General features: G+C 38.1%; 1 protein-coding gene across 3 annotated transcripts in view; it reads left to right on the top strand.

Annotated features, from left to right (window-relative positions):
* Nucleotides 1-23,436, top strand: part of GABRB2 (gamma-aminobutyric acid type A receptor subunit beta2) — a 154,318-nt gene that overhangs the window by 80,611 nt on the left and 50,271 nt on the right. For all 3 annotated transcript variants that reach the window (XM_062605322.1, XM_062605323.1, XM_062605324.1), the window contains one exon: nucleotides 7,789-7,871. In XM_062605322.1, the coding sequence (XP_062461306.1) occupies nucleotides 7,789-7,871 (83 nt within the window). The remainder of the gene's footprint in view (nucleotides 1-7,788; nucleotides 7,872-23,436) is intronic.

A 23,436-nucleotide genomic window follows, 5' to 3' on the forward strand; every position in this document is an offset into this window, starting at 1 on the left:
GTTAGAATTTTATGGGTTACTGCTTTGTTGTAAAGGTGCTTGAAAGAAACTGAAAAATTTCAGGTGTGTGCTATAGGGTTTTATTGGCTTTTCTCCTGCCTTTTTGGATCTGAGAGTAATACTGCTTATGAAAAATCCACTTAAATTTATTATTTTTATTGACATTTCCATGTGGGAAATGAGCCTTTTTATTCTGACTCACTAAAGTCAGAGGAATAGGAGCTTTGGGCTCTTATCTCACTTCTGTAAGAATTACTAAATAAGCTGCAATCATAAAACTGAATGTGCCTTTTCTACTGAAGATTGGTTTGACATTCACATTAATTTTTAACTTGGGTAGAATGTCCTTTCTCCAGAATGGTGAAAATACCTTCTGCTTGGATGTCTTCCTGAATAGCAAGTAATTGGTAATATTCTTGGTGGCATTTTACAAAAAGAAAAGATTTTGTGGGACAGACTCTGTAACAGAAAGTATAGATTAAGACCATAAGGAAGAAGTGACTACAGTTTCTTCATGAGCTCATCATCCACAGCACAAGCTCTTCACGAATATAGGAAGGTGCAGGAGCTGCAGATTGTGCAAACACCACTGACATGTGGTTTCCATGAGAAGCTCTGTCTAGCAGTTGTTGGAGGTCAGCTGCTGGAGATATTTCAGAGATGGGGAGGATAACACACCTTTAGGTAAAAAAACAGTAACACACTATTTTCTAAAACCCATGATTTTTAACATTCAGACACAGGCTTCTGGGAGAAACAAGGTAGTGCTCTTCCAAATATGAGGGTTGCACTAGAGGGTGGTAGTGCTGCTGTAGTTGCTAGCCTCTTAAGGCATAAAAAGGTAGCCCGTGGGCAAAGTTCATACTGTTTTACCTGTGATAATCTGTACTTCTCTATTTCCACTTTTTAGCAGCAGTATTATTTGTGCACTGAGGCAGTGCATGTTTTGTGGAGAAGATACTAATACTTTCCCTTAGATCTTCAATTATTTAATTAAACATTATATCTTTATCATCCTGGAATAATAAATATTAATGTAGGGTACATTTAGAGTCCAACATATTCACTAGAACTAAGCACCAGTTATTTTAGGTGCTGAGAATTGATTAAAAAGCCACAAAATCCATGTGTCTTGTTGGGAAATTCTAGCTCTCTTCCATAGTATTAAGAGAGTCTACATTAAATGGAATGTAATAGTGTAATTTTAAGTTGGCCATCTATAAAGAGAATGCAGTTACTTCTAATCTTTTTATGCTGTCATGTATAAACTTGAATTGCTAGCGCACCCAGCAAAAAAAGGTGGTGAGGAAATGTTCCAAAATGCATTGAGTTATACAATTTTCTTTGAGAAATTTATGAATGATAATTTGTTGTTGTTGTTGAAGAGGCTTCAACATTAAAGATATTATATATACAAATATATGATTTATTTGTAGTATTCAACATGTCTTGGGTGGTAGCAATGTAAATTTTTAAGAAAAAGAAGTTGAAATGTTGCACTTTTTATTTCAATGCTGACATTATCTGAGTGAAATAGACACACAATTTTCACAATCAGAATAAGGAACCTGTTTTGCAAAATATTTGAAAGTAAAACTTTCAGTTTCCCAGTGATGGTTATAAAGCAGAAGTCTGTATAAGTGGAAGAGTGGTAGTAGTTACTAGCTTTTTATTCCAAGGTTGTTTGCTATAGACTGAATCACTTGACCATCGTGCGCATATTATTTCGTTGTTCTGTACCCTGAAGTGGTTTAGTATTCTCCCATTTATCTATTTTTATTTCTTGTGCAAAGGAGAAGTGAAGTGAATGCTGAAAGACAAGGGTACATTTCCCAGTAATAAAATATTAAAATTATGAAGTGTCCTCTGAGCTCTTCTGCCACAGCTGCTGCATTGTGGTATATGGCTGCTATCTTCTAGAGGAGCGCGTATAACTTCTGAGAATGGCTTGAATGATTTCGCTCTAAAGCTGAGGTTATTGTACTGGAAGATTTTGTCATGGAATGAGGTGTGCTTTTTGCAGGGACTTAAATTATGAACATGATGTTGTGGCTGGGTTTTGAACTGAGTGACAGGATAGTAGGCAAAGCTACCTAATTACAACAACAATTTAGAGAGGTACATGCAGAAAGATATAGCAGAAAATTTGGCATCATTAAATGGAAATCTATGGCAAAATTCTCATTCTTCTGAGTCATAATTCCTTTACCATGAAATAGTAGCAGAATTCTCCAGTTTTCCATGACTTCCCAGCTGGCATGCAGATGGCCCAGCAGGCTATCTTTCAGCAGAGAAATACAGAGCTTCTTCCTAAGAAAGATCAGAGACATATATTAGATTTTTCTTAGAAATCTTGCATGTTTCTTTTACCAGCAGTATAAACAGCAACAAAATTTAATGAGGTTGAAGTTTCTTTCCCTGTTTCATATTGCATTTAGAAAATGTTTTAGCATCATATAATTTAGTTGCTTTATGTTTGTGCCTTCTAGCTTCAACAAATACACTTAGAGCTTTCAGAGATTACCTATCTATTCAAGGATAGCACACAACAGAAACAAGGGAAAGACATCTGCATGTTGTTAAATAGCGAGTCCCAACTGGAGTGAGAAAAATGAGCCAAATTAGAACTTAGGATGGGACTACTCAGGAAAGGTTGAGAAGTGGTATTAGAAGAAAGCATGTTACAGATTCTGGGTAGCCTGACCATATTATTTCATCCCAGACCAAGGCAGCAACAAAACAATTGCTATTTTTTTTTCCTATAAAACCACACTGAGAAACTCAATATGCAATTTACAGTTAAAGGATTATAGCAGTCAGTAGCTGAAAGTTCAGATTTAATGATGGACATGTAGAAATGCCACTATTGTTCATTATTTGCTTGAAGCCAACTCTTAACCCAAGGTAATACAAGGGAAGCTCATCTTTTATGTGACTAAGCAGGAGGAAGGATTCTGCGAACTCTGTTATTGGTAATAACTCTAATGTAAAAGTAGATCTGTTAGTATGTCTAACAACCTTGACACATACGTCTAAATCAGATATTATTGTTCAGGAGAGAGATTTATCACACTACAGTTTTGCTCCCAGATTTCCACGTATTTGAAATTGGTTCTGCTGGCTATTGCTGCCACCAACATTTCCAACAGTCACGCAGCAGGGCTGTTTCCAAGAAGCAGAAGTGAAGAGTGGGTTTAGCTGCAGTACAGGGTTTCAGTAACTAATTCAGGGAGTTTGTGACTCCAGTCTGAGTGTGCAGAGGATTCTTATGAAGTCTATGGTAGAGATGCAGTCTGTTATAGGGCATGGTACCCTTGCAAGCTCTTTAGATTGCTCCAGATACTGTTAATGGGGAGCCGTATTCTGCCTTCAGATACACAAATCTGAAGCAGAATCTCACACTGCTTTTGACAGGATATATGTGCGTACATTTGGTCTTTGTGTTTTCCTGGGTTTCAGCTCTGTCTGAATCAATAGGATCCCAATCTGTCAGTGCTAGAGTTAAGAGAGTGTTATATAGTTCTCATACTACCACTACTCAGAGGACCTATCTGAAATTGTCACCTTCTTGCTCATCATTTCTGTTGTGTCTGTAATCATGTAATTACAGGTCAGGGCTGCTTCCTTCCAGGGCAGAGATAAGTTTCTGTTGCTGCTTATTCCCCATAGCTTTGCACAGCCACTTTTACTCCAAGAGAGAAATGAATTCTGTCCATCTCCACCTATCATTAGCATTGCTCTCCTGTCTTTCAGTGCTGTTTTCACTGGTGATGTCAGAATTGTTTAAGTTGTTATTTTGAATTTCAAATCCCACCTGAATTTGTCAGAAGAGCAAAATCAATGGGATTTTGAAAAACTGTACACTGTGTAATACTGAAAAAAACAACTATTATCACTGCTGGGATAGTATTTGTTAAGTGTATTATTTTCTGCATCTCTTCAAGTTCGGAAGTGTTATAAAAAAGATTTTTATGGCTTTCAACTTTGGCCTGTGAAAGGAGCAGTGCCTATTTCCGCTCTTATTTGAATCATAAAACCTCGTCAAAGGTTTGGAGACAAGGGCAGATTTTCAGCTTTCTCAGAAAGAAAAGTTTATCTGAATTATTTTGTATTACCAAGAGCAAGCTTTACTTTCCCTTCAAGCTATTTGTGGTGCAGGATTCTTTGCACTGTAGCTGTGCTTACTTTGACACACAAAGTTTTCTTTAGGTGTAGTTCATAATGCTTTAGTCAGTTCAGTGCTTCAGGATTTGACTTTTTTTTTGTGGAGGGGTGAAGAGAGGCTCCATAATAAGTCTACATTCAAAACACAGGTCATAAAAGAGGAAGCTAAAGTCTGGTTTGCATTGTTAGGAGCCTCAAAATAAAATATCACAAGGTTTTTCTTTCTTTAATAGTAGATGAAAGATTAGTCTATGAGACAGTTCTATGCTGTGTTTCATTTCATACAGTATTTGTCAGAGAGCAATGTTATTTTATTATCCCTAACGACTGCAATGTGATGAGTTGCAGTGTTGGTTTTTAAAAGGTTTCAGTTTTTCTTTTCTTATTTTCTCCCATTTTTGTTCTGAAGGTTACATTATGCAAAATGTGATAGCATGTTTTGTGCACCAGTCCAGGCTGTATACAAATAGTTTTAATCCTTTAAGGAAAATTGGAATGGCTCTGGTTTGGGGAAGAGGCTTTTGGCCTGTATCAAATATTCCTATCTGCTGTAATGAACTGCTGTTTATTTCTCTGTCTGAAGAGGTATAGGTCATGTGGCTTGACTTTAAAATAGTCTGAGTTGGTCATTCTTGCATGCTCTTGCATTAGTAATTTGGTTTAGATATTCACCATGAATTGCAAACCACTAAGAATTTAAACAACCAAAAGGTAGTTTGGTTGTTGAAATAATTTTGAAGATGAGAGAGAGTTTTTGCTACTTCAGGCTAAGTGTGAGAAAAGTCAGGATAAAAATGAGGGAGATACAAAGAGAAGAAAGGACAGGCTCCTTATTTTATTACAGTGGATTTGCATTGTGGATAAGAATGAATAAGCAAGTTGAATTAAATGCATTATTGAAAACTACTGTTTTGGCTTGATTAAAACTCTGCTCTACCAATCATTGTCATTATTGTGCCACTTCCCCCCCCCATTATTTTCTGATGAGGTAAAGCAATGTGTATTGTAATGACTTCATAATGTTCCCTACAGAGCTTTTATCCTGTCTGGCTGCAGCCTTTGGCCCCTTTTGGGTTATTTGCTGCACCCAAAAATCCTCCTGAAGACGTGTCAGAATTGACAATGCTCAGCTCCACCATCAGTGTGAAAAGACGCTTTGTGGAGGATAGCACAGGAGTGGCTTTTTCTCTGTGTTGAGCCCCCTAGTCTGATGGAAGCTGGTAGGAAGAATGTGTTTAGTGCAGAGAAAGGTATTAGAAGACTTAGTAGTCAACCAGGTTAGCATTTACCACTGTTCTTTGTGCACTTAAACCTTGGTTGTTTATCTCTTCTCCTGCCTTTTCATTTGTGAAGGACTGAAATTATTCTAAAACTCATGACTATAATATACACATAGATATGGAAATAATGAGGGTATTAAACAAAACAACAAACCTCCCCACCAGAAAACACAACCAATCAAAAATATGCGCTATAATTTTTTTTTTCCTGATCTCACTCTGCCTTTCCTGATGTTTTTCCCCAAATAATTAATCTTGCATTGATACTGCAATAGGGCGAAATTGCTTTGCTTTTCCTCCAAATTTTAAGATGCTGTATATGGACTGCCAAGAGATTTTTATTATTTTGGTTTTTGTTTGGTTTTGGTTTTCTCTTTTAGAATATATGCTTCTGCTTCTTGCTCCATTTGCATTTGCTATCAACAGACATATATTCCTCATCAGGTTTTGTTAAAAGCTGGAAGATTTTCATTGAGGGAGCCAAAGGATTCTTTTCCCCTGTTTTCTTTTGAGGCATCTGTAGTGAACTCACACTGAAAACAATATGCTTTCAAAAGCAATTTTATGGGTACCCATGTAGTGACTGAAGAAAGAACTTAGTACCAAAACTTAGTTCTTTTTCTCTGACAGCCCAATATATATGAATGGTCAAAACGTGAAATGAAGGGATCTTGAATGGATTGACCAGGGAGAGGTAGGACTTCCTTAGTGTTTATAGGAGTAACTTGCCCTTCCTTTTTTTCTTTGAAGATATTTACGGGGACTTTTTTTTCTAGAAATGACAGTAAAGCATTATTAGGGCAGTAAGCATACTAATGAGAAGACTGTGTAACTTCAGTGTTTCCTAAATGTCTTGTGGAAGGGATTGATGGAGTCAATTTTGGGCCTCTCTCATGCAACTGTAGTTTTCTGCTACTAATGAGCTCTTATTTAAGATATTTTAGGAGAAAGAATGAGGTCTGCCGAATGAAAGAGTTCTCTGTCTTATCAGACAAAGAATGTGTAAGAAGTTTTTCAGACACTTACTGACAGCCTAATACCAACTATGAAAGGCCAGTGACCTTCATACCGGGAGAGCAGGATTTTGAGAACTGTTGGTCAGCAAGTCTTTCTTGAATATCCTGGAAGGATGTTGCTGCTGATGTTGTCAGGTCATGCACTGTCTGCATGTGCTGTACGCACTCCATCTATCAGCTTGGGTCCCATTTTGGAGTTCTGTCTGCTCCATCTTGGGATTTATGATTTGAGCTAAATGGGCTACATCGTTTGAGTTTATGAGCTACATCAGTTGGTCAAACTTTCAGCTTGAAAAAAGCTTGTACAGTTGGATGTGGTGCAGTGGCCTCATTTTTCTACTGGTGTGGAAGCAGGCTCTTCCACATGCAGCTGGCCAGTCAGCTGTACTTAACACACGGGGAAATCCTTGTTTCTCTGAGGACTCCGTATAAATCACCAGGCTCTAGCAGGGGTAGGGGAAGGGCTCTTGCCAGGTAGAGAGGGAGAGAAGAAAGGCTAGGAACCTCTCAGCTGGTGCACTAAATCCCCACCTGGCTCTGTGTGGAGTATATGCAGGGCATAGTTTGTCATACTTTTCTAAATTACTACAGAGTTGCTTGGGATTGGGAGGAGATTAAAAATTGGTTTTTTTTTCTACACATTTAGGTGATGTGATGGGAACAGAGTTAATAAAATGCTTCTGAGAACTGTGCTTCTGTTCATATTCAGCAAAAGATTTATTGATGGTACAGATGTTTCAACATCTAAAAGACATTCTCAACATGTTAATTTTACTCGGCTTGGTGAAATCTGGAGGCACAGATATGGTTCTAAATGTGTTTTTTTTTAAAGTGGTCCTGAAAATGTTTGTGTTTTAATATGAAGATAAAATAGTATTTTATTTATAAATCACTATTGAACAGAAGAAAGAAGTTTCATAAAGGGATTAAGGTGTTAACCCAGGATACAGAATATGTCTTTGTTTCTCTTTAGATTTCCGGTGCCGCCTTTCATTGAGCCTGTCCTGTTTGGTTTGAACTCTTCCACTAGAAAATGGAATACTGCTGCCCTAATTCATGCTTCACTTTTTTAGGATAAATTGGTTGATGATTATTAAAGCTTGCAGTACTGTGTAATGGCGTATAAAGGGGAAGATCTCTGCTTGCCCACCAGACTGGCATAACCTTCTTAGAAAGGCATTAGTTACAAGTAAGCAGCAGACACACTATGTCAGCAAAAATAGACAAGAACGTCAGTTATGTAGAATATATTTTCTTCTATCAACTGTGTGTAATCAAGAAAAGATTGGAACAAGACAAATTAACAAGCTCTTCTGTTTCCTTCCTAGAATTACAACAACAGCTGCTTGTATGATGGACCTACGGAGATATCCGCTGGATGAGCAGAACTGCACGCTGGAGATTGAAAGCTGTAAGTACTTCTGCAAATCCTACTTATTCTGTGGTCAACTGCTTCAGAGTTTTTTATTTCTGTCATACTTTTTTTTTTTTCCTTTTTTAACATGCTACTAACCCAGTTCTTTCTGGTGACATTTAGATCCTTGTAAACACATGAAACAAAATAGCTTTTCAGATGGATTAGTAATTTGTGGCGCAAGGATTAGCAAAAGTTATTCTGTATTTTGATGGACAATTTACAGCTTTAAAAGTCTCATTTAAATACCTTGTTCGAGTTCATGTGAGGAGTACAAGGATTACTATCGGTTCTTTATCCTTCTTTATCTCTGACCTGTGTGGCAGCTTGTTTCCATTTAAAAATGACAGTAAGAGCTTAGAATTGTTCTTGAAATAGGTGGTTTGTGGTTAGCTCATTTGTTTTTTTTCTAGATCCTATGCTATAGTTAAACTTTCAGTGCACACAACACAGTGTTATATAGACCGTTTTAATAGCTGGTGTCTCTGTATAACTTTCTATGTAGATAAAATCCGTGAAATAAAATTTCAAATCTCATTTCACTGAAAAACTTCAGAGAATCTAAGTGCATCTGAGAAAAAGCAAGTCATGATGACTTTTTTGAAGACAGTATGCCAAGCATACATTATTTGGTGCTCTAATTAAGATTGTATCAGCACTTTCAAGATATATTTCCTTTTTCAGGACAACCATAAGTAGTTCAGCTAGGGTGTATCATTAAGTTGAATGTGGCAAGCAAAATGGAAATTAATGGCATGTTTTAAGATCCAGAACACAAAAGTATGTGTATTTTTAAAGTAATGTCTGTATTATAAAAGATTATGTGGGATTTCAGTGTGCACTGAAGTGCAAGATGACAGTAGCTTGTGCTGGTAAGAACTTGGTACGGCTTAGCTTCTATTCTAGAAAGCATTTACGAGTATGCTTTAAATTTGTGTCCAGGTTTCATTTTAGAGTAATTTAAAGATATGACAAAATCCTTTCCTGAATTAAACTTGTGACACTGCTGTTTGAAATAATTTGCATGCATAAAATAAGAAAACTGAGTCTTTATCATTGAAGTTCACCCCTTTGGTATGCCAAAATACACAAGCAGCAAATGTGGACTTAGCTCTTTGAAGAATTGATAAAATCCTGGTTGGTTGTTGGTTTGATGTTTTTCTGTTCATTTGAGGGATTTTTTTTTTGTTTCAGTTTTTTTTTTCTGTTTGTTTTTCCACAACTAGTTTTTAAAATTTTATTGATAGCATTTGATTTAAATTTCTTACCTGCAGTCTTTTACTGGTATAGTTGGCTCATTTTAATGTGGGAGAAAGCTATTGGCATAACTGTATTCGGGTTTACAGAGAATTTCACTGAGAATGTTGGCTTCCTATGCTGGTGTCTTTTAACTGTTGTTGTTGCAATAAAATTCATCTGTTTTCCAATTTTGTGTGAAAGATGGAAAGCTGGAGAATCATCCTTTCTATTTACAACATTGTTTAAACAGTCAACAAAGTCTTGCCATGTCTCTGCATTGTTGAGATGCCTGAATCTTCTTGGGATTCACAAACTAGATATCCCCCACCTGTCATGCTCGTAGGACACAGTCTGGGAAACATTCCCAGAAAATACCTCCCAGGTCAATCCTTATGCAGTCCTTATGCAAATGAAATTATGTCCCTGCTATTCAATGAGAACACTTTTTCTCCTTCAGACTTAGATTGTGGGGACCTCTAGGTTGGCATTTCCCTTTGATCTGATTTGGAGTAGAAGTTTGAAGCCACATTAAGTTCTCTTTCATGAAATGATCCTGGTAAACAGGATATTGAGCTCTTGAAATTGTTGTTGCACTTGGCATGAAGAGCACAGTACTCATTGTATGATAGAAGAGTAGGAGTTTAATTTACCGTAATGGTCAGGATGCTTGCAGGAGAGCTCCTTTATGGCCCTATTAGCTCTGTTGCAGCATCACAAATGTAAAATGGGTTAAGATCAGGATACTGTATGTAGTTACTCTGGCTTTCATTGCAGTAAGAAAAGCCATTAAAGAATGTAGATAGAAGTAATACTTGAATTGTGTTTTGAAACACTTTCACACTGCTTTAGGAAATTATTGCTCTTCATTTATGCCATTCTTTTCAGGTAAAAAACTGAGTCTGTCTATATAAACCACTTTAGACAAAAATGCTGGCAGGTAGATAGGCAGAGTGAGTGAGATGGAAAGTGACTTTGAGTTGTTCAGTGCAGGTACTCCAATCACAATCATTTCTTTAAACTGGTTAAGCTGCATGCTAAAAGTAGGTTGGTTTCTTGCCCTACTGATCTGTTTGGATGTCTGCTTCACCACTGCTCTCTTGTGGTGATTCAAAATTGTTCTACCCCAAATGTTTTCATGGCTATCAAGGCATGAAATTATACTCGCTGCTTGTGTCAACAATTCATTTTTTTTTTTAGTTTGTTGTCTTCCCCAGCTCTGCTGGGACCTCATAGTACATTTAAAGAAAGCGCTCATAGTTTCTCATAGGCTTAATTTCATGAACTTGAATATGCCCGGGTCTTTTAGCTTCCCCATACAGGAATGTGCTAAGAGAAATGCAGGATTAGCTAATGTTAGTTCTTCACTAGGAATAACTACTATCATAAACAGTGTCCCAGGTGAAATCTTTATTACATTGTGCTTTTTTCCCAAGAGCCACCTTTGCCTTTCTTCACAACTACGTAACTTTCACAGTTGATAGTCTTTCCTGGAACAGTGCAGTAAGGTATTTCTCTTACTCCTTTTCCAGCAGTGGACTCTAGGTTTTGGTAGAGTGGGTTTTTTTGCATTGTACTAAAAACACATGACTAGGCATTTTATAACACTGTTCTTAATATTGCTACACTCCTCACGGTTATCCAGTTCTTGTTATATTTGTTCTGATCATTCGTTGTCTTAACAATGGCTGCAGATTTTGTTTCATTAGGAATTCTATTAGCACATAAATACTAAAGAATATTAATGCCAAGGAGGAAAAGCTTTGCTTATAATCGTTCTTTGCATTGAGCATGATCTGTTCTTTCAGTACCGTACAATTTCCTGCACACCTTTTATATGTCTTTACTAATTGTCTGTTCTTGTCCTATAGCAAATGTTTTTACTGAAGTCCAGGTTAGGTATACTTTCTTTAAAAAAGGAGTTATCGTCTAACCAGATACTTTGAGTTAAGTCATGATAGATTTTTATCATAACTCCATACATGTTAGTGTCTTAAATGTCCTTCTGTTCTTTCTCTGCTTTCTCCTGCCTTTCCACGTACCCCTACCCCCGTTACTGATGCCAGAGTTGATTGCCTTCTTAGCTGCCTGGGTTACTTTTTCCATGTGTCATTGTGTTTATTGAAGTTTTTGTTAATGTAGGTTTGCATAATCTGGATTAATTAACTTGAAAATTAGAATCATAGAATCATAGAATAGTTAGGGTTGGAAAGGACCTTAAGATCGTCTAGTTCCAACCCCCCTGCCATGGGCAGGGACACCTCACGCTAAACCATATCACCCAAGGCCTCGTCCAACCTGGGCTTGAACACTGCCAGGGATGGAAATTATATTGGAAAAGGGTTGTATGTAAAATGTAAGAAATGAAATGTGGGAGATGGTATCATCTATTAAGATACAAGAAGCTGCCTTTTCCTATTTCAGTTTAAGGTAGTATTAGTGAGATCAGATGCTGGAAGTGTGAGATGACTATTCCCCATTTGTTCAAAGGGTATCAGCTTTGCAAAGCTGAAATCCTATTTTTTCTGGTATACCTAGTTACATCTCTGTGATCCTTTTTTACTTTGCTCATCCTTAAAGGGCAGAAGCGTGTTAAATGTTCAGTTTTGCTATGATGCTTCTAAACCTGTAGGCCATCTTTTCCAAGGGGTCTAATCTGAGCTATTCTACTCCTTTTCTTTTGTTATTTCCCAACACACTGAATAGCAGGGTTATAATACTGAAGGGAAATCAATTTTCCTATGTATTCATTTCTCAGTTTCCCAACTTGCAGGCAACAGAGAGCTGTTTCCTTTTTAGCTGAATATTGACTTGACTCAGTAAAATACCTCTACTTTCTGCTCCCTACCTTTGCCACTGCTGTTTCCTGCCTCTCTGGAGTTGTAACTGTTGAAAGGAATGTCTTAGCTAATCAACCATGAGACTCAGGGGAGCTCAAAGCCACAAAGAAGAACAAGGGAGTTTGAAGAATACTTCCAACTCCTATAAACAAATAACAATCATACTGCGTATTCTGCAGCATAGCAGAGAGAAGTGATTGGGGTTCTTTTGAATATTTTTAAATGTAATCCTCCAAGATTCATCTGGTAGGTTTGGACCTTTGTCCATTTCAATTACACAATGCCACATAAAGATAAAACAGTTTCTTCAGTTCTGTCTTATAATGTGTTTGGCATAGTTATATTTGTGTTATACTGCGGTATAATTCAGAAACTGACTGCCTTATGTCAGTGATGGGTTTTTTTTCTCCTCCATTTCCTCGTTGCTGTGGAACAAACAAGAGCACACTGAGTTTCTTCTTAGAAGCATATTCTCAAAAATGTTTTCCATAGCGTATTAAAGATGTGGCATTAAAAAAAACACCGTTAAAGCCCTGCTGTCTGAAGCTTTAGCAAGCAGGGAGCTTGCCACTCAGACGTACTGTCCAGGGAAAAAGGGCAGTCAGAACAGCATGCACAGACATGGCGGAAGGACTGCTCTGCTGATGAATGAGAAATAATTGTTTTCAGAACATGTCATTTATATAACTGCCTGGGGTGTTTGCATCAGGAACCATTAGATTTTTTTTTTTTTCATGACAGAAAGGCCACAGAAGCACACTAAGTTAAAAAGCTTCCATGAGATAACAGAATCTAGAGAAAGACGGAAGGAACAGATGCAAAAGTGTATCATTCCTCCCAGTAGCAGTGCAGCCCAGTATCGAATGTTTTCTAATCAGATCATCTGCGAGCTCATCAACAAGAGAAGCAGAAGTCATCTTTGTGTGCTCAAGGTGACTTTACAAGCACATTTAAGGCAGTGAAAAGAAATCAAAGATGCCTTTTGCTACAGCCTTGAGTACTTCGCAGATGGCTGCTCTGGCCATTGATCAAAGCTATAATCAGGTCACACGGGACAAATGGTAGAACTCCAGGAGCCAACAAGGCAAACCTTTTCTGGGTTAGAGGCAAATGTGCTTGATGCCAGGGAAGAGACTCTGCCAGTCCCCTGGGAGTGCGTGTTCAGTAGAGGATACTATGGGAACATGTCACTTCCAACAACTGCACAGTAAGTGGAAAGCTAAATACATGACTTGTGAGCCACTGGTTAACAGTGATTCATTGTTTTTTTAGCATTTTTTTTGTTTCCCTTTGTCAAGTTTAGTATGTGTCCTGTTCCCCTTGTCCCTTCAGCTAAGGCTCTTTTGCATAGCCGCCCTTGTGCAGAGAGGATATTCCTCTAGCAGCAGAAGCTGACCTTACCAAAGTACCCCCTTTTTCATCTTTGTTCATCATCTATATGTTCAGATGTCTTAATGTGGATTCTATGTCAATTCAACCTGTACAGCGCATTGTGGGGTGAAGAGACATAGATTGTTTAGCAAACAGTGATGAACTCTACCTTAGTACCCACACAGATTATTAGTGGCTCTGGGGACAGGTACTTCATTCTTTATTTGTCCTTAGTAATTTCATCTCAAGTATGTCAAGAAGAGGTATAATTTCAGTGACAGAATGCGCACTGGCAACGAACAGGAAATCCTTGACTTCTCTTAAGTGTGTAGATAGGATGATTCAGTAAAAGCTAAAAAAAAACCCCAACAGTAAATGATACTTCTGGCTAGTCTGAAGAGGGGAGGAAAATTTAGACTAACCATCAGGGTGGGTTGTGTACAAGCGAAATAGCGTTTATAAGGTTTTCATACACACACATAACCCCAACAGGGGGCGTGTGTCAGGCTTTCAAGTAACATGCAAGGTATGTTGCCCTGCAGATAGGCAAGGAAAGCTAAGGCCCAGTTAGAATTAAACTTGGCTAGGGATATGAAAGATAAAGGGAAGGGATTCTGTAGGTACGTAGCAAATAAAAGACTAGGGACAGCGTCGGCCCCTTCTGTATGCTATTGGGAGAGCTGGGTACCCTGGATTTAGAGAAGGCTGAGGTTCTGAATGACTTTTTTGCCTTGGTCTTCACTGCCTCTGACCACACCACCAAAGTCTTGGAAGGCAGACACAGGGACTGTGAGAATGAAGACCTTGGGCCCAGTATAGGAGAGGATCTGGTTCGAGACCATCTTAAAAACCTGAATGTGCACAAGTCCATGGGACCTGATGAAATCCATCTGTGGGTCCCGAAGGAGCTGGCAAATGAAGTTGCTAAGCCACTGGTCATCATATTTGAAAAATCATGGCAGTCAGGTGAAGTTCCCGGTGACTGGAAAAAGGGAAATACAACCCCCATTTTCAAGAAGGGGAAAATGGATGACCTGGGGAATTACAGACCAGGCAGTCTCACCTCTGTACCTGGCAAAATCTTGGAGCAGATTCTCCTGGTAGGCATACTAAGGCACATGAAAAACAACAAGGTGCTTGGTGACAGCCAGCATGGCTTCACTAAGGGGAAATCCTGCCTGATCAATTGGGTGGCCTTCTGTGATGGGGCTACAGAACTGATGGACAGGGGTAGAGCAGCTGATGTCATCTACCTGGACTTGTGCAAAGCATTCGACACTGTCCCACACAACATCCTTGTCTCTAAATTGGAGCAACATCAATTTGATGGATGGACCACTCGGTGGATAAAGAACTGGCTGGATGGCCGCACGCAAAGAGTTGTGGTCAATGGCTCAACATCTTTGTCGCTGACATGGACAGAGGGATTGAGTGTGCCCTCAGCAAGTTTGCCGATGACACCGAGCTGTGTGGTTCGGTTGATGCGCTGGAGGGAAGGAATGCCATCCAGAGGGACCTCGACACGCTTGTGAGGTGTGCTGATGCCAGCCTCATGAGGTTTAACCATGCCAAGTGCAAGGTCCTACACCTGGGTCAGAGCAATGCCAGGCACAGCTACAGGCTGGGCAGAGAAGAGATTCAGAGCAGCCCTGCAGAGAAGGACTTGGGGGTGTTGTTTGATGAGAAAATGAACATGAGCCGGCTTCAGTGTGCGCTTGCAGCCCAGAAAGCCAACCGTATCCTGGGCTGCATCAAAAGGAGCGTGACCAGCAGGTCGAAGGAGGTGATCCTGCCCCTCTACTCTGCTCTTGTGAGACCTCACCTGGAGCATTGTGTGCAGTTCTGGTGTCCTCAACAAAAAGGGCAGGGAACTGTTGGAGCAAATCCAGAGGAGGCCACAAGGATGATCAGGAGGCTGGAGCACCTCCTGTATGAAGACAGGCTGAGAAAGTTGGGGCTGTTCAGCCTGGGGAAGAGAAGGCTGCGTGGAGACCTCATAGCAGCCTTCCAGTATCTGAAGGGGGCCTATAGGAATGCTGGGGAGGGACTCTTCATTAGGGACTGTAGCAACAGGGCAAGGGGTAATGGGTTAAAACTTAAACAGGGGAAGTTTAGGTTGGATATAAGGAAGAAGTTCTTTACTGTAAGGGTGGTGAGGCACTGGAATGGGTTGCCCAGGAAAGTTGTGAATGCTCCATCCCTGGCAGTGTTCAAGGCCAAGTTGGACAGAGCCTTGGGTGACATGGTTTAGTGTGAGGTGTCCCTGCCTATGGCAGGGGGGTTGGAACTGGATGATCTTAAGGTCCTTTCCAACCCTAACTATGATTCTAATTCTATGATTCTATATTTCCTACTTTGTGTATGTCTCAGTGCCTCTTTGCAGCAGCTTACACCTTGGAAGTTCTCATAACACAAACAAGATAATGTACAGTTTACAAATGAGCAAAGAATTATACGGAAGTTCTGCGACAGCTTTTTCATGCTTTGAAGCAACCTGGAGTTAAATTTAAAAGGGAATCCAAGAAAGTAATATCCAATCTCTGCTTATCAGCACCAGATGATATAGGCAATGTAGATTTTTCACAGAGAAATTCATACCTTGAAGCTCATTTTTGTCATTCTAGAAAAGAATATGGAGAATATATAAAATCATAAAGCTACACAGGTGAAATGCAGATAGTTTTTAAACTTCTAAAGCATTTTGCCTTTTATAACCAGTCTTCACTAGAGTACATTTGTCATTATTACCCATAACCCAGCTTTTCGTCAGGGGATTATTGGGAACATAAGAAAGCACTAGATTAATTTGCTAAGGGTTTGCGGAAAGCTAAATGTCCATGAAGGCATCACTTATGCTGTAGAAAGATGCCCTCCAAAAGAAAATTATATATTTCTAAGAGATACTCTCATAATCTTACATGCAATAAACCGCATGGAAGTGTGGAAAGCTGACGGTTTGGCACTTAGTCCTGTTTCCCAAAGGCATGAATTTTATAAGTTAAATATTCACTTTTTTTTTTTCTTTTTACAAAACTGAATAGCAGGACCTCTGTTATAACTTATCATACTTTAGGTAAATGTTTTTATGTAGGTCTAGTATTGTTTTCTAGTATGTTGTAACTGTTGATTTCCTCCAAAGAAAGAATATTTATAAATGCTCTTGGAAAAGACATTGATACCGTTACATATCTATGTCTATGTAGTGTGTGATCTGAGATTATAATTTACTTTCCTTGGAGCACATCTATTTTTATTTTTATTATTTTTATTATAATTTTGCTGTGCTTAAAGTGGTTTAAAGCTTTGATTCAGTCAGTAGGCAATTCAGGTGGAGTCTTAGGTGTATATTGACTCTTCTGTGCTATTCATCGTTCTGCCAAGTTCTCCTGTTTTGGTTTAGGCACAAAGAAATCGCTTTTAGTTGAGCTGTAGCTTGCTCACCTGTGATTTTTCAGTTGTTGCCTGGTGCTTGTAAGTGTTGGACCTGATCATTATTAGCTGTAGAGTATTGGTTAAAAATATACACATCTCCTAAAGGGGCAGGAAAAACATGCTCCGTGCTGGCATGCATTGTATTCCTGCCAACCAGAGGTCACGTTACATCAGAGGCTGCTGCTCCTGGTAATAAGTAGTCAATGATTTGAAGTGGCAATACCAGCAATTTTCTGATCACTCGGTTAGGATGGCAATGCTTCTTGAGTTTGGCCTAGTGACACACTAATTTGTCATGCTTCTTTTTATCATTGTGACAGCTGTAGGTTCTGATACAGCTTTTATGGGCTATTATGAAGTTTGTTTGCATTGAGTTCATAGCAGCTAACGTACCTGACCTTGCGTGGGATGTGAGAATAATCCTTTCCCTCCCTCCTCCTCTTTTTTAACCATCAAAACCATTATTGACATACAGTGTTTTGCTTCCCTGTTATGCATAGCTTGCTTGGATTGCAGAGTTTAGTGCTAAAAAAAGGTTTATTCAAGATTTGGTGAAATAGCCTGAATCACAAAGTGCTATTTGTAAATAATGCGCTTTCTCCAATCTATCTCAAAAAACCCTTATGTGTCAGTTGTATCTTACTTGAAGATAGAAATGGTAATGTGTGATTACTACTTTATTTTTCATGGAAGAGTGAAATGTCTCAGCATTCACATGTTTCACTAAGCCCACTTCTGGTTTTTAAGCCTTTTTTCTTTTGGATATGTTCAATTCATGATGAACTGAGAATATCCATTAGGCTTTCTGTGAGGAACAAAGGTGAAATATTAAATATGGAAAATGACCAAAGAATTTTCATTATTGTGTTTGGCTCAGTAACAAGTTTCTTGTTATATACCTCCAAAAGGCAGCTCTTTGTAACTGCAAAATGTATACATTATCCTTGGACATTATGCTGTTTGTACTGTTATTATACTGTTGTGTATGGAGCACAGGTATGAATAATCAGCCATACAGGAATACGCTGAAAATGCATTCATTGAGATTACAGCTTTAGATCTTGCAGCATGTCATATATCTACTCTTCAGCTACAGAGCAAACTACTACTTGATTTGCTATCACACGAGTTTGTTTCATCTTCTGATTGATGCGTTACTTGATCCAGGATTTGAAATGTTACCTCAGCCCAGGCAACAATCTTATTTAATAAGAGGGTAACATAACAGAAAAACAAAGGAATTGATGGAAGTCAGCATTCAGCCATATGTCTGAGAACACACCTTTCCACTTTGACATTATGTGTACAGGTACTGTGCTCTAGAGAAGACTACATGATAGCGTAAATAACAACTTGTAACAGTAGTAATCTGCAATTATCATGAATGGAATCAAGTGCTGTGCTGAATCCAAGTGCTGTGCTGACGTGTGAAAGATGATTAGCTGAAGTATCTGATGTTTTTTTGCATAACCTCATGCAATGGTTTCCTGGTAAAATCACTGGTTTTACCTTATATTCTGAAACTGTTAATTGACAATCAATACATATTAGATGTGAGTATGTGTTCAGTAGCAGACACAGCTTTTTTCAAGGCAAAGATCTGTTGTGGGCTGCTACAAGAGCTAGGTTCATAAAAGCAGAGCACACATCTGCATTTTACTGTGTGAGAGCTCATCTGTGCACATCAGGGGCTCTTCAAGGAAGTGGCCACAGCCTGGAACAGTCTCTTCAACAGCTTACGTCTGGAAGACTGATCTGTTCCAAAACATTACACGGACAACCTGAGTGACACTGAAATTGTGGTAAGTTTTGCTTTTGCTTGTGAATTTTGATTTTCTTGCTTTGTAACCTGTTACCTATTTTGGGGAAATTATAGAAAAGGGCAAAGAACACAACAGTGTTTTCTTTTTACCTGTGTTCCCTCTTTATATTCTTTTCTTTGCAGAACCAAAATGAATAATACAAACATTTACAGTGGTGACTCCTATTCTGTTAGAATTACTTTCCTAGGGATGGTATCCATGCCAAGGAACTTCTCATTCTTCACATACAGCTCACGTGAATGTGGAGGGGAAGAGATGAGCATCAAAGAGCTAGCTGCATGTGCAATGCTGTATACTGTAAGTTGCTTATTTAGCTTATAGCTTATGCATATAGCATACTTTGTGTCGGTGGTGCTGTATACATGTACTAACCAGAGTATCATTTCCCTTTCAGGTTTCAAGAACAGCTTTCTGCAAGTCCAGAAAGAGCCACAATCTTATTAGATCAATACATGATTTATTTACCTGTGAAACCAGCCTAATTTCCTATTAAAGATTGTTCTCTTATTGTCCAAGAAGAACTAACTTTTGCTTATCTCTATTTTTATTAATTTATGGGAAGATGGGATCAGTGAAGTAGGGTTTGCATTTTGCTATGAGGGCAGACAAGCCTGTACCTCACTGTGTCCAAAATTTGCATTTTACCCTATAATGTATTATGTTATAATGTGTTATGCCTTCTCTCTTTCTTTTACAATGATTCTTCATGTGCTGCTGAAAATACTGTGGAATTGATTATATGGGTGTGGAAACTTACAAGTTTCTTTGCTATAAATGTTAGCTTTCTTCACAAAATAAACCTGGGTTTTTTTGATTGTTGTATCTGTGTGTTTCATTCTGAGTATAAAGAAATTCTGAGCACAGTAAAATGTGGGAAACAGTCTGCTGAAGGATGACTACAAGATTGTAATACCTTGCAGATGATTTTTCTATTTTTACATTAAAAAATTATAAATGAGAGTACTCATAAAATCATATATAAAAATATTAGGTGTTATAAAAATAATTGTATTTTGGATGGCAGATCTTGAAAGCAATGTAAAAGTAAGTAGCATTTGTACTGTGCATGTTCCTGTCAATTTGTGTACTGAGTACGGGCTTTGTCATTTTTTGTTTGTTTTTCTTGAAGATACATCTTGTTGCAACTGAACAGTAAACTCCTATTTTCACATGTTTACATAGGTATTAGCTCTTATTTGGCCTTGAAACTGTACTTGGGAACGTTTTGTTCTGCGTCTGGATGCCAACTTGCTTTTGGCATTAAGGAATTTAAAAAACAAAAAATATATTTGATCGATTGGGTAATCATGTTTCTTACAAATGGTATCACCGTAATTTTACCAAACAACAAGTTGTAAATACGTAAATGTATTGATGCAAGTATCATTTAAGTATGATTTTTGTAGTCTTAATGGTCATATGAACAGGCAACTTAACATGTTCTCATACTTTAAAGTGTATGTTAAAATGACTTGCTTTTTCAGGCAACTCTAGCCTGATTAAAACTTGAGCTTTGGCCTTCTGGACTACTGAATCAAAGTTCAAAGCTGGAGCCAGGATGAACAACAATGACATAAAGATTTTTAGCTTCATCTAAATAATATTTTAACAACTTAATAAAATAGTGTCTGTGCTATTGTAGGAAAAGAACTGTAGATGCTCTTTGTTAATCTCTTAAATCATTGACCTATCCTTTAGAGAAAAAATGAGCTATGTAAATTCTTGAAACATTGTAGTTTTGTCAGCACAGAAGAATAGGAATAGTTATTCAACTTGCACCTTTCCCACAGAAGCAGTTATGGGAACAGCAGCATTAATTTTAGGGGGTTTTACAGCTAGCATTCAGCAAAACTAAGTTTGTGTCACATACTGATCTGCAGGTGAAATACCCAGAAGGGAGAGGTATCTGTTAGACACAGCCTTTGAAACATAAAACTCATTTGGCATTTTGTCTTGGAAGCCAAAGAAATCAGTTGTAATATCTCTTGGTCAGTATGCTTAATGAAATCCAGGTCAGCCTGGTATTAAATATCTAGAGAGAGATCCTTTCTGGAGAAAAAACAGAGGAGAGGTGGGCACACAATATGGGTATATACCATTCTATGATACGATTTTTTCATGGCCTCTGGCATGGTAAAAACAATAATTTGATCTGAATATTGTCCATTGATTTAAGAGTATGTTTATGACAGTAGGGAAATAGATACTCTCATTGCACAGCAGTACTCAAGGTTCTCATCAGGTGTTAGCTATATTTCTCTTAAGTAACTCCAGTGCAGTACTTTTCACAAACCTGGTTGAGAACATACAACAGAGCTAGTATCTGGTTTAGTACTTCATCATGAAGTGATCTTAGCCTTCATTTACATAAGATTTGATGACTTGTGCACTTGTCTTTCCTGCTTGAGCATAAACCAGCATCTCCCACTGAGTTAGACTCCTGTGACTACTTCCTTAATTTTATTTCTTCTTGGAATAGAAAAGCATTACCTTGAATTAATACTGTGATCTTAACATGGCTGCTCTGGAGATGAGAAGGATCTCGGGTTATATAGAAACAATATAATTTTATGATATCACTTGGTTTCACTGGGAGAATATCATGGGTTTGAAAGCAGCACGTTTTCCTTAAATACAGGAATTTAGGCAACCTAGAGCAGCTGCTTGGTTTGTGTGTTTTTGTGTTTGAGTTTGTTTGTTTTTTAAAATCCTTTTTGCCTTCAGGGATTTGGATGATTGTGGCAAGTGTTTTGGCCAGAAGGTAGAATAAAGCTCACTAGGGGAGACTCCAGATGGGACTGAAAATACAGCGTTGTTGGTTCCACATGTTCATGACTTAACACATGAGGCCACTTGACCAGCCAAAAATGAGCTCAGTCTGTTAAAAGAAGATAATACCTTCTTTTAAGTGCTGTTATTAAGGTCCTATCATTCTGTTATGACAAATAATATCTCCAAAATCCTGAATTTGCTTATGAATACTGCTATTCTGTGAGTGTCTGACCTTCGAAGAAGTGAGCTCAGCTATCAGCTCAAGCACTATCCTCCCTGGCAAGTTATCCAGAATAGATTACAAGCTGCTTCCAAAGGAAGGATAAATGTAAGCCTTAAATAATTATGAGGATGATGAGTAGGCAAGCCTTTTAGTTAGATCTTTCCTTATCTAAATTGTTTTTCCAAACATGATAAAAATATCAAAGTATGCAGTAAAAATATCTGAGCAAAATATCAGAATCAGTTGCACAGAGGAAGATAATTAGCAGATAGCGTGCATCTGTTCTTACAGGCTCAAAGAAGGGCAAATAAGCTGATGTGGAGCTCTGTGTACTTTAACCTGGACTATTTTCAGCCCCTTGGATATCTCACTCTCTGTCCACTGCATTGCAGCTGTCTGCAAAAAGTATTTATCTAACAGTAATTCTGTGTTATTTTCTACAGTGCATCCTTTAGTGAATGTTGAAGTTCTGATTTTGCTTGTGATGGGAATGGCTGATGCCAGTTGAGTTTCTTGGGCAATGTGGACAGGGGAGTTCATGACAAAAATAGTTGCAGAGACCTTACCTCTCTGACCCAATAAATGTGGACTAAAAGCTGTCCCCATTTAAACACTTTTGTATGGGAAGAGATGTTCTCATCTAAAGGCATCGTTGTTGCAACTGGAACATGTGGCCTGAAAGTGCGTTTGTACCTCTTCTGAGCTGAATCTTGTTGGTCTCTCATAATACTTGTTGTGTGCTGATACCTGGAGCCTTTAATAATAATTTTCATTTCAGATATTGACTGAGAATAGGAAGATATCGTCAGTGTACTGAGTTTTACTCAGTATAATAGAGTGGCTAAATGAGACTTTTACTGCTCAGAGAGTAACTTGTTCAGTCTCTTCTTGATGGCTGTGTTAGATGTCAAAGTTGTGAGACTGGTCTGCTCTGAATCACCATTTGGACCAGGGAAGCTTTGGTGCTTTGCATTGTCTTCAAGGGGAACCTGTCTCCTTTCACTCTCTTGAGTAGTTGCCTAACTTTGGCATCAGCATATTGATGTACACAGCATGAAATCCCTCTTGACTGACGTTTCTGTATTGATCAACATAGCTACAATTGACAAAGAGTATTAAAATTAAGGAAAGAAACACAAAACTAATTACTAATTTGTAAAACTCTTTTGTCTGGTTTTGAGAATAAATGTAACAATTCAAACACATTTAAATATAACTTTAGTTCTCTTTATTTGTAACTTTATTTTTGATGAGGAAATTATTGGGTGTTATCTACTGGGTGTCTGCAGCTCAGTTACATATTTTTTGCATTTTAATTTGTTCAAGCTGGTACAAAAAGACCTTGGGATGTGTTTGATCACGTATCTCAGAAATTCTTGTTTTGCAAGGATAGATCTGCTGTTTTATGAAAGCACGATTGTGCTTCCATAGTTCTTGTTAATGGTTGAATATTTCATCTATAGGACAGGGTTATTGTTCATTCCTCATCCATTTTTTACCTATCTGTATGCTCTGTATGGCTTCTCTGAAAACTGATGATAGTAAAGAATAAGGGGAAAAGTTCCTTAACTTTGAGGCTATTTTAAGAAAGAAAAGGTAGCTGTTGGAGTTGATGCCTTGCACGGTATTCCCTTTTCTGAACATGAAGAAAAGATAGCATCTTCCTGAAAACTAGCCCATACAGTTCAAATGTTATGCATACTTGATGTGAATTTTCAGGTTGTTAGAATCATGTATAAGGTGGAAATTTATATATTAAAACAAATTATTTAAGTGTGGGTTGTGGGTATTTGTGTTTAATTCAACTTGAATTAAAAATAGAAGTTTTCTTGTTTCCCCTTTGGAATATTTAAGGGGAAAAAAGC

Source organism: Pezoporus occidentalis, unplaced genomic scaffold (assembly GCF_034315485.1).
Source record: "Pezoporus occidentalis ecotype Australia unplaced genomic scaffold, CSIRO_AGI_Poc_V1 ctg91, whole genome shotgun sequence".
Classification (NCBI taxonomy): Eukaryota; Metazoa; Chordata; class Aves; order Psittaciformes; family Psittacidae; genus Pezoporus; species Pezoporus occidentalis.